The sequence below is a fragment of the Dromiciops gliroides genome, chromosome 2 (genome assembly GCF_019393635.1).
Source record: "Dromiciops gliroides isolate mDroGli1 chromosome 2, mDroGli1.pri, whole genome shotgun sequence".
NCBI lineage: Eukaryota > Metazoa > Chordata > Mammalia > Microbiotheria > Microbiotheriidae > Dromiciops > Dromiciops gliroides.
In genome coordinates, this window is record NC_057862.1 from 535,007 (window position 1) to 549,619 (window position 14,613).

General features: G+C 51.1%; 1 protein-coding gene across 1 annotated transcript in view; it reads right to left on the minus strand.

Annotated features, from left to right (window-relative positions):
* KNDC1 (kinase non-catalytic C-lobe domain containing 1) overlaps positions 1–14,613 on the minus strand; it is an 89,408-nt gene that overhangs the window by 37,121 nt on the left and 37,674 nt on the right. Inside the window, 10 exon segments of the mRNA XM_043983330.1 lie at positions 280–424; positions 857–1,632; positions 1,714–1,876; positions 2,236–2,286; positions 2,488–2,623; positions 3,709–3,786; positions 9,746–9,904; positions 12,118–12,179; positions 12,377–12,448; positions 14,265–14,379. Coding sequence (XP_043839265.1) covers positions 280–424; positions 857–1,632; positions 1,714–1,876; positions 2,236–2,286; positions 2,488–2,623; positions 3,709–3,786; positions 9,746–9,904; positions 12,118–12,179; positions 12,377–12,448; positions 14,265–14,379 — 1,757 coding nt within the window.

The following is a 14,613-nucleotide window of genomic DNA, read 5'->3' on the forward strand; positions in this document are numbered from 1 at the left end:
CAGTGCTCTGTGGACCCTGGCTCTTGCTTTCTCACAAATAAAAGAATACCACAGAGAACAGGATTTTGGGGTTTTAAAAACAAGAACTTGGTTTACAAAGGCCCACTGAAGAGGGCCTCCCTGGGCTCTAGGGGGTTTCTTGCCTCCCAGTCAGTCACAGCTGTGGTCAAGCCCAGCGGTGAGATCTGCAGTCCTGCATGAAAGAGGAGGAAGAAGAGGGGAGGGCTTCTATGCAGGGTGGGGCACCAGGGTCACATGGAAGCTGGGGGCTCCACTCACCTGCCAGGTGGGGACACCTGCCCATTCACGACCTTGAAGAGATTCTGCAGCAGCTTCTCATCCCAGTAGAGGTCACAAAACTTCTCTGATATAGCCCCACAGAAAGTTGCATAGGTGAGATCTTTCAAGGCGTAGATGTATTCTCCTTAGGGAGGATCAAAGTATGATGATAATTTTCACCAGCCTCTGAACTTGTTTCTGGGCAAATGATGCCCTCAGGGGACCAGGATCTCCTGGTGGACCCCTGCCCCCACGTCTGCCTGGAGTGGGGAAGCCAGAGGTTTGGGGCGTGGGTGGTTTCCTAGCTGCCTGAGAAAATGGTGCCAAAGACCCAAAGGTTACTGTGGGCTCGGGGCTTCACTTACAACTTGGGAGGAAATGAACTGCTTGTGATTCAGAGGCCAAAGTGGTCCCCAGGCGGGCCAGCACCTTCTTGCCTGCACAGCCCCTCTTAGGCCCCTGAGTGCCCTCCCAGCCCAGTGAGCAAGGGGCTCACACTGGCCAATGCCCCTCCCCAACATGGCTCCTTGCTGGGCCATCCCCACCCCTTGGCTCACACCCAGCTCCATTCCTGTACCCATGATCAAGGCTTCCAGCCCATTCTCCAGATAGCCATCAAAGGCAAACTCTTCTTGGATGAGGCGCATCACTCTCTGTAACGAAGGGCCAATTGTCTTTTTCTGCCCAGAGGAGGTTTCTGAGTAAGAAGAAGGCGGCCTTCGATCTGCCAGCTTTGCCGAGTCTGCAGGAGGCCCATTACTCCTGGCTTCTTTGCCTCCTCCTTGGCTCCTGAGGAGACCTTTCTGCAGGGGCTGACTTGGAGGCCCAGAGGCAGAGGCAGCATCCCTGTGGCTGCCGAGTTCCTTGGCCTCCAGGCCTGGAGTCCCAGGGCTACTGGATGCCCTGACCACAGGGTCACTGCTGCTGCGAGGAGGGTCATAGGTAGCACGGTCCCTGTGGCCTCTGCCACAGGGGAGGTCAGAGCCTCCAGGTGCCTCCTGCAACCCTGCTGCTGCCTCTGGAGCCTTTGTCAGGAGGAGGCCATTCTTCAGGAGAGCAGCAGGTGGACCAGAGGCCTCTGAAGAGCCCCCAGAAGTGGATGGATCTCTCTCAGGTTGGCCCCCTGGTGAGGTGGGTCTGGCTAGAGGCTGGACCTGGGCTGAGCTGCCCCAGGGCAGTGCTTCGGGGGAACCCTGGGCATCCCCAGGTAGCATGGGTGTTTCTGGAGTTTTGGGGCTCACAGGGGCCATCTGCTCCTCAGCCACTTGGCTCTCTGTGCCATCTGCAGTGCTGAGAGCAGGGCATGGACCCTTGAGCTGATCGCCCTGGTCAGAGGGGAACGTGCAGCTTTCCCTGAGACAGAGGAGAAAAACACATTTTGTAAAGCCTGCCTGGCACCTCTGTTCCACTGCTGGCCTCCTCTCCAGTACTCACTCAGTCACGGCTGCCTCTTGTGCCAGCACGATTGGCCTAAAGCGAGTGGCCAAGGAGGTGAATGCAGCTGGCACCACCGGGCTCTCTCTGCATGTAGACAGTGGGCAAGGCACTGGGCCCTTCACAACTACCAGCTTGCTATCCCGAGTAAGGGGAACAAACCCTATGATAAAATGAGAAGACCCAACATCAGCAAAACACTCACAGTGCCTGTGAAAGAGGTGGTTGAGCATGCCTGAGCAGCACCATGTGAGGAGGGGGGATGCCCACCTGGATCAACCTTGGCTGAGGAAAGGGGGTGCCCACCTGGACCATCACCATCCAAGGAGGGGGGATGCCCACCTGGATCAACCTTGGCTGAGGAGAGGGGGTGCCCACCTGGATCAACCTTGGCTGAGGAAAGGGGGTGCCCACCTGGACCGTCACCATCTGAGCAGGGTGGATGCCCACCAGGATCAACCTTGGCTGAGGAAAGGGGGTGCCCACCTGGACCGTCACCATCTGAGGAGGGGGGATGCCCACCTGGATCAGCCTTGGCTGAGGAGAGGGGGTGCCCACCTGGACCGTCACCATCTGAGGAGGGGGGATGCCCACCTGGATCAACCTTGGCTGAGGAGAAGGGGTGCCCACCTGGACCATCACCATCCGAGGAGGGGGGATGCCCACCTGGATCAACCTTGGCTGAGGAGAGGGGGTGCCCACCTGGAACATCACCATCCAAGGAGGGGGGATGCCCACCTGGATCAACCTTGGCTGAGGAAAGGGGGTGCCCACCTGGAACATCACCATCCGAGGAGGGGGGATGTCCACCTGGACCATCCTCTTCAGCGTCCTCTCTGCCGCTTTTAGCTCCAATGGCCACTCTACTCAGGGTGTTCTGCAGGCCAATGGTTTCTTCTTCTTGGTAGACCTGAGAATGGAAGGCAAAATGAGAGGCATTGACTGAGGCTTCCTACCATATCACAAAGAAGAGGAAGAGTAAATCTTCCTGGGGAGATGGAAGGTTTAAAGCTATTTCTCAGCTGCAGTGCCAGTTGGTTCTCACAACAGAAGCACTACAGGCATCAATCATTGCCCCCATTGTTCAGATGAGGGAGCTGAGGCTCTGTCCCCAAGGACTCTTATGATGGGGTCCTCCTGACTCCAAGTACAAGGCTCTCTCCCTGTAGCACACGCGCGCGCGCGTGTGCGCGCACACACACACACACACACACTGTATCAGGCAGCAAGGATGCTTAGTACACAAAGGCATTAGAAGTCTTGCAAACATCTTTTTGTGTTTCTGGCAGCTCACCCAGGCCCCAGGTGGGGCTGCAGCCTCCTCCACAGACCCCGACTAGAAGTGCCTGAGCTCTAATGGATGGGATGGAGGCATCCCTCCAACGACTTCCCACATCCACACGGGCTTCTTAGGATGGCTGACGATTCCCTCCCCTCTTCAGGGGCCCACTGGTCCTGGAACTCACTCATGACTTACAGAGAATGAGCAGCACCATGCAAGGTGCTCCATAACTGAACCCTTTGCTTACCAAGGTCCGAGGTCTCTGCCGAGAAGGAGGGCTTTCTAGGGAAGTAGGAGAAGGTATGCTCAAGAGCAAGTTCTTAGAGACAGGGGTCTGGCACCTGGTACAAACCCAGACCCCTAAAGACCTAACCTTGAGCAAACCGCTCCATGATGCTTGGGGTAACCCCAGACACCCTTGTGGTGCATTGTAACATGCCATGTTTTGTGCATTCTGGGGATCATTCTAAGTGAGCTTTGGTCCTAATCTCAAAGGAGGGACTGAGGCAGGGCTTCACGCATTCCTAATCTTTAGAGACAGAGAGCTGATGCCATAGCTCTCACCAAGTCCAGATGGCCAGGTCATCTTCACCCCATGAGGGGTCACCCTGCTGATCCTGCTGCCCTGGGTGGTCACTGCCTCGATGAAAACCCCCAGAAAGGTCTGAGTGAAATGGGAGTGGGCTCTAGGGCAGCAAACTGAGGCTTTGTACCTGCAGTGGAGAAGTGCTCAGGTGCGCGAGGATCTTCTTGCTGTCCATGCCTCGCTGGTGCAGGTAGCTGCTACACACCTGGAAGCAGGGGACAAGGTAAAGCAGACAGAGGCCCCCCAGAGGCCATTATGACATAGCACTGGCCACCAAAGTGTTCCCCTGAAGCTCCCAGCACTTCTCACTTTGTGTCTCAACAAGTATCCCAACCCTAGAAGGGGAGCATTGTTTGAAAATGAAAGAGCTGCTATTTGAGCTTGTAGTCGAAGGAAAGACCTTTCTCCAGGGAGGGGCCTTGGGCTTCCGCTGCCCCCCACCCTAACGTAGAGCCAACACTGCCCTCTCACATCCCAAACCCAGACAAAGATGCTGATGCTTTCATCCAAGGAGTCGGCAAGATGGTAGAGCGGTTGGTAGTACAGCCCGGCTCTCCAGAGGCATCTGCTCCACAAAGATTAAAAATGAATCCTGATGGGGAATCCAAGATAGAAAATCACAAGGAATCACCGTCCCAGCTTGGGTCAGTGTAGAGAGATATGAAGAGGTCTGTGGTCACTGGGCATAGGGTCTGGCCAGCAGTGCATATAGCCCAGCATTCAGGGCTTGAAGGAGGCCTGGAGCTGAGTGCAGGGGCAGGAGGAGGGTTCAGGGGTGTGGGCATGGGTGCCAGTGGGACAAACCAGACACATTGAGGAGGGGAAGGGCAGCTAGAGGTGGCAGAGAAGAGTGGTCAAGGTCCCGGGCCCTCACTGGGCCCTGAACAAGGGTCAAATTCAGAAGTGAACCTTCACTGTGTGGTTCTGGCCCCAGGAGCAGAACAGAGAGAGGCTCAGTTGTGGCCTCCAGCCTGGGATGAAGATGCAGAGGAGTAACCAGGGCAAGAGTCCCAGATCAAAGGGCAGCCCACCATCCCCAAAGGTGGGATGATGGTGGCCAGGTCTGGTAGCAGATCCCCAAACTGGGCAAGCTCCCAGGCCTGTTCTCAGACCCAAACCCAGGCCAAGAGTGTGTAGAGCTCCTCCCCCTAGGGGCAACGATCAGGCTTGAGAGTTGTCCCTGAGAGCCTGGAAGAACACATTGGAAGCTCAGAGAAAGGGAGGCCCAAAGGTCAGCTCAGACCCACCTGCTGGAAGCACACAGAGTCCAAATTCAAGGAGGAGGGTGGAAGAATGAGTCGACACAAAGAGGGTGGCTTGGAAACATCTCCAGGCCATGGCTAATGGGAGTGCCACTGGGACACAAGATCAGCCAGAATGAAGAATTCCTGGAAAAGTTAAAGCAAGAGTTTAAAAGGAGCTAAAGGCTGGTGAAATGAAGGAGAGATATGAAAGACATGAAAAGAGAATTAATTGAACAAGAGGCATGAGACCTTCCCCAAGAAAATAGCTCCTTGAAAATGAGAATTGGCCAAATAGAAGCCAATGACTCCATGAGACATCAAAAAAATATTAAGATAAAAGTCAAAAGACTGAAAAATTGAAGAAAATGTTAGCTATCTCACAGCAAAAACAAGTGAGCAGGAAAATGGATAGAAGAGAGATCATTTAAGAATCATTAGGCTAGGGGAAGCTAGATGGTGGAGTGGATAGAGCACCGGCCCTGGAGTCAGGAGTACCTGAGTTCAAATCTGGCCTCAGACACTTAACACTTACTAGCTGTGTGACCCTGGGCAAGTCACTTAACCCCCATTGGCTCACTAAAAAAAAAAAAAAAGAATCATTAGGCTAGGAGGACTTCTAGGACAGAGCTAAGATGGCAGAAGAAAGGCAGTGAGCTCTTGAACTCAGGACATGATCCCTCCAAAAAACATCCAAATCATGCTATAGGACAATTCCTGGAGCAGCAAAAGGCACAGAAGTATGTGCTGAGATCATTTTCCAACCAAGAACATCTTGGAAGGTCGGAAGGAGGTTGCTGCTGTGCTGAGGCAGAAGTAGAGCCCAACCCCAAGTCACCCTAACACAGATCCAGTACCAGGAAGGCCTTGCCAGAGAAAGAGACCCCCAGAGCCTCTGAATCAGCTGCAGTGCCAGTGTCATCTGGAACTAAGCTCACAGTATGGTAAGAGGGCTGAGTCCTGGGCAGGGGGGAGATTACAGGTGTCTCTGTTGGTGTTGAGGCAGAATTTGGGTTTTTCACCCCTGCTGGGAACAAGGAGGTAGGCTTGAGTAGCAGTGGCCCATGTGGGGAAGGGGCACAGGCTTGTCGGAGCTGACAACCACAGCACACAAAACTGGTTGATTAGCAAGTTGGCCTGGGGTCATCTACAGACCAGGGAACAGGCCAGGTGAGTGAAGAACCTGCTCCTCCTTAAATCATACCACCTGGGACATCCTGAAGCTTGGGATAGTGCAGCCTGGAAACAGTACCCCACTTTAAGGAGCTAAAATCAAGTAAAAGAAAGGCAAGATGATCAGACAGAGAAAGTGAGGACCATAGAAAGTTTCTTTAGTGACAAGGAAGATCGAGGGACACCCTCAGAGGAAGATGTTAACATCAGGACCCATACATCTAAAGCTTCCAAGAAAAATATGAATTGGTCTCAGGCCATAGAGGCACTCAAAAAGGACTTTGAAGATAAAGTTAGAGAGGTAGAGGAAAAAATGGAAAGAGAAATGAGAGTGATGCAGGAAAGACAAGAAAAAAGTCAACAGCTTGAAAAGCCAAATGGAAAAGCTCTTTGATGAAAATAATTGCCTAAGAATTAGGATTGAACAAATGGAAGCTAGTGATTTTATGAGAAACCAAGACACAATAAAGCAAATCTAAATGAATAAAAAAATAGAGGGCAATGTGAAATATCTTCTTGGAAAAATACTGACCTGGAAAATAGGTCCAGGAGAGATAATTTGAAAATTATTGGTCTACCTGAAAACCATGATCAAGGAAAGAGCTTAGACATCATCTTCCAAGAAATTGTCAGGGAAAATTGCCCTGATATTCCAGAAGCAGAAGGTAAAATAGAAATTGAAAGAATTCACTGATCACCTCCTGAAAGAGAGCCTGAAACGAAAACTCCCAGGAATATTATAGCCAAATTCTAGAGCTCTCAGGTCAAGGAGAAAATATTGCAAGCTGCCCAAAAGGAAGAATTCAAGTACTGTGGAGCCCCAGTCAGGATAGCACAAGATCTAGCAGCTTCTACATTAAAGGACCGGAGGGTATGGAATATGATATTCCAGAGGGCAAAGGAATTGGGATTACAACTAAGAATCACGTATCCAGCAAAACTGATTATAATCTTTCAGAGGAAAAAATGGGACTTCAATGAAAAGGAGGACTTTCAACTATTCATGATGAAAAGACCTGAACTGAATGCAAAATTTGACTTTCAAATACAAGACCCTAGAGAACCATAAAAATTAGATTTGGGGGACATACCTGGGGTCGTGCAGTGGGTGACTATCTTGTGTCTGAGACTGGGTTTTGGCTGGGGTCCCCTTGGGTCCGGGGTGGATGCTTTGTCACCTAGCTGCCCCATGATGACATCTTTAGGGTAAAATTGAGGGGTGACAGTAATGCATTGGGGGAGGGGGAAGGGCAGAGGTAGCATGGGGTGAAATCCCACATGAAAGAAACAGGCTAGGGCTTATAGAGTGGGGGAAGAGATGGGGGAGGAGAAGGGCAGCAAATGAACTTTATACTCATCAGAATAGGCTCAAAGACCTTAATCTCATCAGTGTTGCCTCAAGGAGGGATTAACATACACACACCCAATTGGGTGGAGTAATCTATTTAATCTGGGCAGTAAATGAGCCTAACACTCATCAGAATTGGCTCAAGGAGGGAATAACATACACACTCAATTGGGTGGAGGGGATAAAGAGGGAGGAGCAAAAGAAGGGATGGCAGATTGGGGGAGGGGACAGATAGAAGCAAATCCCTTTTGAAGAGGAATATGGCAAAAGAAGATAGATAATAGAGTAAATATCATGGGAAAGGGGATGGGATGGAGCGAAACAGTTAAGGATAGTAATCATGAACAAGAGAAAAGGGGAAAAATTGTAAAAAAATATTTATAGCAATTCTTTGTGGTGGCTAAGAATTGGGAATCAAGGGAATATCCATCAATTGAGGAATGACTGAAGAAGCTGTGGTGGCATATGATTGTAGTGGAATAGTATTGTGCTATAGGAAATGACAAATAGGATGATGTCAGAAAAACCTGGAAAGACTCATATGAACTGATGTATAGTGAAGTGAGCAGAACTGGGAGGACATTTTCCATAGTGACAGCAGCATTGTTTGATGAGCAATTGTGAATGACTTAACTATTCTCAGCAATACGATGATTCAAGACAATCCCAAGGGACTAATGATGAAGCTTACTATCCACTCCCATAGAAAGAACTGATAAAAAGAGCACTTGTGGATTGTACATATATAACATATATCAGATTGGTTGCTGTCTTGTGGAGGGGGGAGGAAAGGGAGGGAGAAAAATTTGGAACTCTAAATCTTATGAAAATGAATGTTGAAAACTATCCTTACATGTAACTGGAAAAAATAAAATAAATGTTTGTTGAAAAAAAAGAATCACTGGGCTACCTGCACAGCATGACCAAAAAGAAAACTGCCCAGACTTTAGGATAGGACATCAAAGCAGAAACTGAATTAAGTTATCACTTCCTGAAAGAAATCCTTAAAGGAAGACTCCTAGGAACATGATAGCCACAATCCAGGCTCTCCAAGGCCATGGAAGAAATACTGCAAACAGCCAGGCAGAAAGAATTAAAATACCAAGGAGCCACAGTCAAGAGCACCCCAAATTTGGCAGCCACCACCATCAAGGAGCAGGGAGCTTGGGATGATATTCCAGAAGCCAAAGGATATGAGCCAAGATCTCAATCCTACAGGGAGAAATAGACCTTTAATGAATTGGAGTAATTCCAAATGTTCCTGATCAAATGACCAGTCACACTGAAACAATGACATTCAAATACATGGGTTCAGAGAAGCATAGCACTGTAGTTGGTAGCACACTAGCCCTCGATCCAGGAGGTCCTGAGTTAAAATCTGGCCTCAGATACTTCTTAGCTGTATGACCTTGGGCAAGTCACAACCTTGAGTGCCTCAGGAAAAAAGAGAAGCACAGAAAGGTGAGTGTGAGTGGATGACTGTGAGAGATAAATAAGGTTAACCTGTTTATATTTTCATATGGGAAGATGACACATGCATTTCCCCAGAACTCAACTGTAACTTGGTGGTGGGGAAATGAGTATTATTAGACACAAGATCTAGGAATGATTCTGTTGGGTTCTGAGGAAAGAATGGAAAGGAAGAAAGAGAGATGGCTTGGGCCTGAATTTGAAAGCTGCAGTCATGGGAGATGAGTCAAGGCCATGTTCAGAAGTGAACAATCCTGGATTGTGGTGCAGATGCCAGTACCTGCTCCAGACTCCCCACAGTTGGAGGACCAGACCCCACTTGAAAGGCCAGGAGGGCTGGGGAGATCCATGAAGCACTGGCACCGGTGGCTGGGCCTTATCTGGACTACCCAGTTTTGAACCTGTGGGTTGGAGGTGAGGAGGAGGCCCACACTGGAGAAAAGGCTCTCTGCCTCCCTCTGGAGAGGACAGCTGGTCCAGGGCCTGACTCGCATGATGTACCTTTCACTGAAAGGAAGCCAACATTCCTTTGGGAAGCTGGTGAGATTGTGGAGTCCCTTGGTGTTCCCAGAGCCACAGAAGCAAGGGATGGTGGGGCTTGGCTCTGCTCTGGGGACTAATGGGGGCTGCTTCCAGTGTGAGAGGGCACCTGCCCACAACCAGCCCTGCACTTGTCACTTACATGGAGCTGCACTGGGCAGTGGGGGGAAAGGGGAATAGGGTCATGCCCTTGAGTGTAACTTAAGCCAGAAAAACTATGTGTCAGGTTGACTTCTCCCTCTCAGACACCAGCTTGGGCTTGTCCCAAAACTGCCTCGATCCCCACCTCTGCTCATCTCTGCCTTCTGCCCAGGGCAGTGTCTTGACTGACTTTTGGCCCAACCCCCTGTCCAGACTTGACTGATTGGAGGATGGGCCAGCAATGCAATCACCTTCATGGCCTGGGCCACAGATAGCCTCTCAACAGCACTGCTCCGGGCCATGTCCAGCAGGAGACTCTTGAGCTTCCGAGGCAGGGCCAGCTTCTGTTGAGGGGCTAGATTGAATTTGGCTGCAGTCCACAGGATGGCTGCCACACAGTAAACAGAAGCCTGTCAGCAAAGGAGGGGAAAGTCCATCAGTCCGTCAGTAAACATTGATTAGGCACCTACTATTCATTGGGCACTGTGCTAAGCACTAGGGATACAAAGAAAGGCAAAAACAGACCCTGTCCGTGAGTAGCTTGCAGTTGCATGGGAAAGGCAGGGTGCCCACAACCTGTGGGGTGCTGAGCATTTGAGGGGATCAGGGAAAGCTCCCTGTAAGACCTGAAGGAGAGAAGGGAGTTGACAAGCCCTGCTCTTGGACAGGCTCTCCTTTCATAGGTTCTCTGCTCTCTCTATTTGTCACCCTTCCTCCAGAGAGACTTCCCTGAAGCAGGAGCACTGAGTCCTGGAGCTGGGAGTTCAGAGGGCCCAGTCAGCTCTAGACTGGCACAAGAAGTCCTCAACAACACTCCCAGCCTTCTCACAAGGACTTCCAGTGAGGGGCAGCCTCTCATTCCAAGTCTGCTGGAGGCAGCTCATGCTTCCTTACAGAAAGCCCATATCTCTCTTTTTACAGATGAGAAAACTGAGGCTGCTAAGTGATAGGCCCAAGGTCAACCAATGAGTAAGCAACAGAGACAATGTTCGACATTGGGTCCCTAACTCCTCTCTCCCAGCCCTAGCGAGGGCTAGGAGTGATGCACACAGTTTTCTTGGTATTTCCAGAGCCCACTGGAGGCCATAATAATTGTTGAACTCAATGTCCTCCTGATCGGCATCACTACCCTGTCCCTGGGTAGAAAGAAGGGAGGCACTCGAGGGCAGGACCTTGCTATTTCCTTGAAGGGCTTGATTTGGTGAGCCCGTCTCTGTCCATGGTACCGACACCAGGTCCCCTGAGCTCATCACCGACTCTTCCCAGCTGGCCTACCTGTCACTTACAGTGTTCCAGTTGTACCCCCACTGCTCCTGCCTGGAAGAGGTCCTTCTTGTGCCTGCCTGCCTGCTGGGACTGCAGGTCCAGTCCCCTCCACTCTCTCCCTGTGGTCAGTCCAGAATTGTGGTCGTTTTGTTACTTCAATTCTGTCTGACTCTGCATGACTTCATTTTGGGTTTTCTTGGCAGAGATGCTGGATGGAGTGGTTTGTCATTTCCTTCTCCAGTTCATTTTTCAGATAAGGAAACTGAGGCAAACAGGGTAAAGTGACTCACCCAGGGTCATACAGCTAGTAAATGTCTAAGGCCAAATTTGAACTCAGGAAGATGAGTCTTCCTGTCTCCAGGTCCAGCAGTCTATTCATTGTGCCACTTGGCTGTCCTAAACATCTCTCCAAGGGATTCCGGTGTGTCACACCTTGGCAAAGCATTTCCAGTGGTTGCCTGTTACCTCCTAGACAATGTTCACATGACTTTGACCAGAATTTGAGGCTTTATGCAGTTGGAGACCAACCCTCTTGGCCTGGCTCTTCCCTGGCCTCTTGGCATAGCTGATCCCCACTCCAAGGCCCTGGAGATGCCCAGACAGGAGCAGCAGCAACATACCGAAGGCCACCATTTTGGAGGCCTCTTCTTCCTGGTCACCAGTTCCATTCCACTAGCATCTCTTGGAGGCTCTAGTCTTCTTGGTATCCGCTCACAGAATACTTATTAAACACTGGCTGTATGCCGCCTGTGCTAAGCACAGGGCCTGACACACCAGTGTTTCCTAAATGCTTCTTCCCTTCCTTCCTCCTCACTAGAGTTGGGTCCAACAAGGATCTGTTTTCAAAGTGGTGGAGGTGGGGGAGCAGGATGAAGACAGCCTCCCCCCTCACCCCAGATCCCCCAAACCCGTGTCCCTATTGGATGGGGCTCTGAATCAGGGAGCCAACCCCTTTCCCAAGGAGAGGGAGAGAGCAAAATTGTTCTTTGAGGGGTTGGGATGCTTCATGGACTAAAGGACAAAGATGGACGCATTTATGCTATTCACCTCCCAGCTCAGCCTGGGCCATCATACCAGGAGACCACCTTGACCCCCTCCCCCCCCCCCACTATAGCTGGCCCCTCTGGTTCTGCTTTCCCAGACCTGCCTGCCTGTGTGGAGGGGGAGGGGGAAGGCCCCAGATTCTGCTGGAAGCCAAGGGCCTGGGGCAGAGGCCTGGAGGGGCTGCTGGAGGATCCTGAACCAGTCTAGATGTGTGGCCTGAAGCTGTGCCCTGGCACCGTACACAGCCCTCCTCAGCTACTGGGGGTGAGACACCCACTGTGGGAAGGGGCGTGACAGGAACCTGCCCACTGACCTTTTCTGTGACCAGCTTCTGCCGTTCCACTTCGGGAGCTACATATAATGGATTATAAGAGCCTGAAGGGGACAAAGGGAAGGGTCAACATTTACTTCAGAGGAAGTTTGCTTGTCCTCCGAGGCCAGCCCCTGGAAACCGGCCCTTGGACAGATGCACCCACACGCACACACACAGACCCCAGAGGCTCCCACAGCACCCAAAGGGACGCACGGAATCCAAGGGTGCCACCAACACACACAAAAGGGCAAGGTTTTACCTGCATCTTTCAAAGCTCCAAAGAGAACGTTCCCATCCGAGTCCACCAGCACAGAGTCCAAGCACAAATAAGCTATGGAAGGAAGGACACGTCAGTGGCATGGGGGCACAGTGGCTGGGGGGCTGCACCCTGCCCCCCAGCAGGAGAGTGCCAGGTGGGGGCACAGACACTGTAGCCCCCTCAGCAAGAAAGCGCCAGGTGGGGGCACAGATACTGCAGCCCCCCCCAGCAATAAAGCACCAGGTGGGGGCACAGATGCTGCACACCACCCCCCCCCACCCAGCAGGAGAGCACTAGTTGGTGGAGACAAAGTTGTACAGCTTGGGTGTCATCTATGAGTAGAGACGAGCTTGAAGACCTAACAGAACCAGAGACTCTGACTTCCCTGTGACTCCCACTGTCTAAAGGCTGAGAGGCAAACACTTGTGTTTAATCACAATCACAGCTAACATTCATATAGCACCTGCCCTGTGACAGATTCTGTGCTGATCCTCACAACCACCCTGGGAGGTTCTCCCCATTCATTATCCCAACTTTACAGATAAGTAAACTGAGGCAGGTAGAAGTTAAGTGACTTGCCCAGGGTCACCTAACTAGGAAGTTTCTGAGGCTGAATTTGAACTCGGCTCTTCTTGCACTAATGGAATACTACCCTTCCCTTCAACCCCACCTCTGCCTTTTGGATCAAGAGCATCCCTGATGTCCCTGTCCCCCTCTTCCCCAATCACAGTTGGTATTTGTATCTAGCCTGTATCATTGACTTAGGTGTGAGGTGGTAGCATCCACTCCCTGTTCCCTGGCCCTCCAGTGGAACGGGAGCTTCTTAAAGGCAGGGACTGTTTTATTTCTGTCATCTTTAAGCTCAGTGCCCAGCACAAAATAGGTGCATAATAAATGGTTGTAAATTTAGTTGCTCTCCAAAGTATGGGTTGGACCAAGGGTGGGTCAACTTTGAAAAAAAGTGGAGAGACAAGAGAAAGAAATGATGGGCTCAGAGGGCAGATCAAAGTTTCCTTCCTTCCTTCCTTCCTTCCTTCCTTCCTTCCTTCCTTCCTTCCTTCCTTCCTTCCTTCCTTCCTGCCTCCCTCTATCCCTCCCTCCTTCCCTCACCCTTTCTTCCCCCCTCTTTTTCCCAGGTTATGGCTTATGTGGAAATATGTTTTGCATGACTTCATACGTGTAACAAGTTCCTGCCTTTTCATTGGGTGGAAGAGGGAAAGAATTTGGAACTAAAAAGCAAATAAAATGGAAAGACCTTTAGACAAAGAACAGGAAAAGCAGAAGGAGCTTCTGTGGGTAGCACTGCGGGGGCAGCAATGGGTCCAGGCTGCCTGGATGACTTTGGGGGAGGAGAGGTTGATGGTCTTGGACAAAGCTGGCTCAGCAAGGGTTTATGGAGTGTCTATGGCTAGGGACCAAGCTGTGAAGAACCTGAATATCAACTCTGTTCTATGTCTAACTAAGAATTCTCCTCAGGGTCTCTAAGTGGGAAGGGGCTTAAGAAGCCTGGTCAAAGGGCTTTGTTTTGGCCTTGGAATCCTCAGTGCCTTGCAGGGTTCCTTGTACACAGAAGGGGTCTATTAAATGCCGGAGGATTGAAATGTTGGATTAGCTGCACCCCATCGCCCTTTGTTGCCCCACCTCCTATGTCCCATGGTGCCAGTCCCCAAGCAGCAGGCAAGTTGCTGAAGCCCTGAATTCTAGCTGGGGTGGACATCCAGGCTCACTCTGCAGCTGGTGGGAGGGGCTGAGCCATCAGTCTAACCTCCAGCTCTGTGACCACAGCCCAAGCCAGCTCCAGGGGCACAGTCTGCCAGCTTCTCCATCTTGGTGGGGACAGCAATGGGGATTCCCAGTAAATCAGATACCTGGAGATACAGAGGATTACCTGGGTATTCTATGTAGCTCTGAAGAGTAAACAGAGATTCTCGACAAAGTGCCCATAGCTCGTACTCTCCAAAGGGCCTCCCCAGCCTTGACAAGAGCTCCTGCAGAGACACCCACTGTGCGCCGTGAGGAAGACAGACAAGACAGGGAGGGGGCAGAGGGAATCCATTAGCAAGGCTACCAGTAGGCCCCCCTCAGACTTACAGACAAAACCAACTCTCCTCAACTGCAGGGCAAGCAATGAGGATCATGGTGTTACAGCTCTGATGCTTGGAAAAAACACCCAAGTAACTATGCCTGTAGGCAGAGGTGTGTGTGTGTGTGTGTGTGTGTGTGTGTGTGTATGTGTG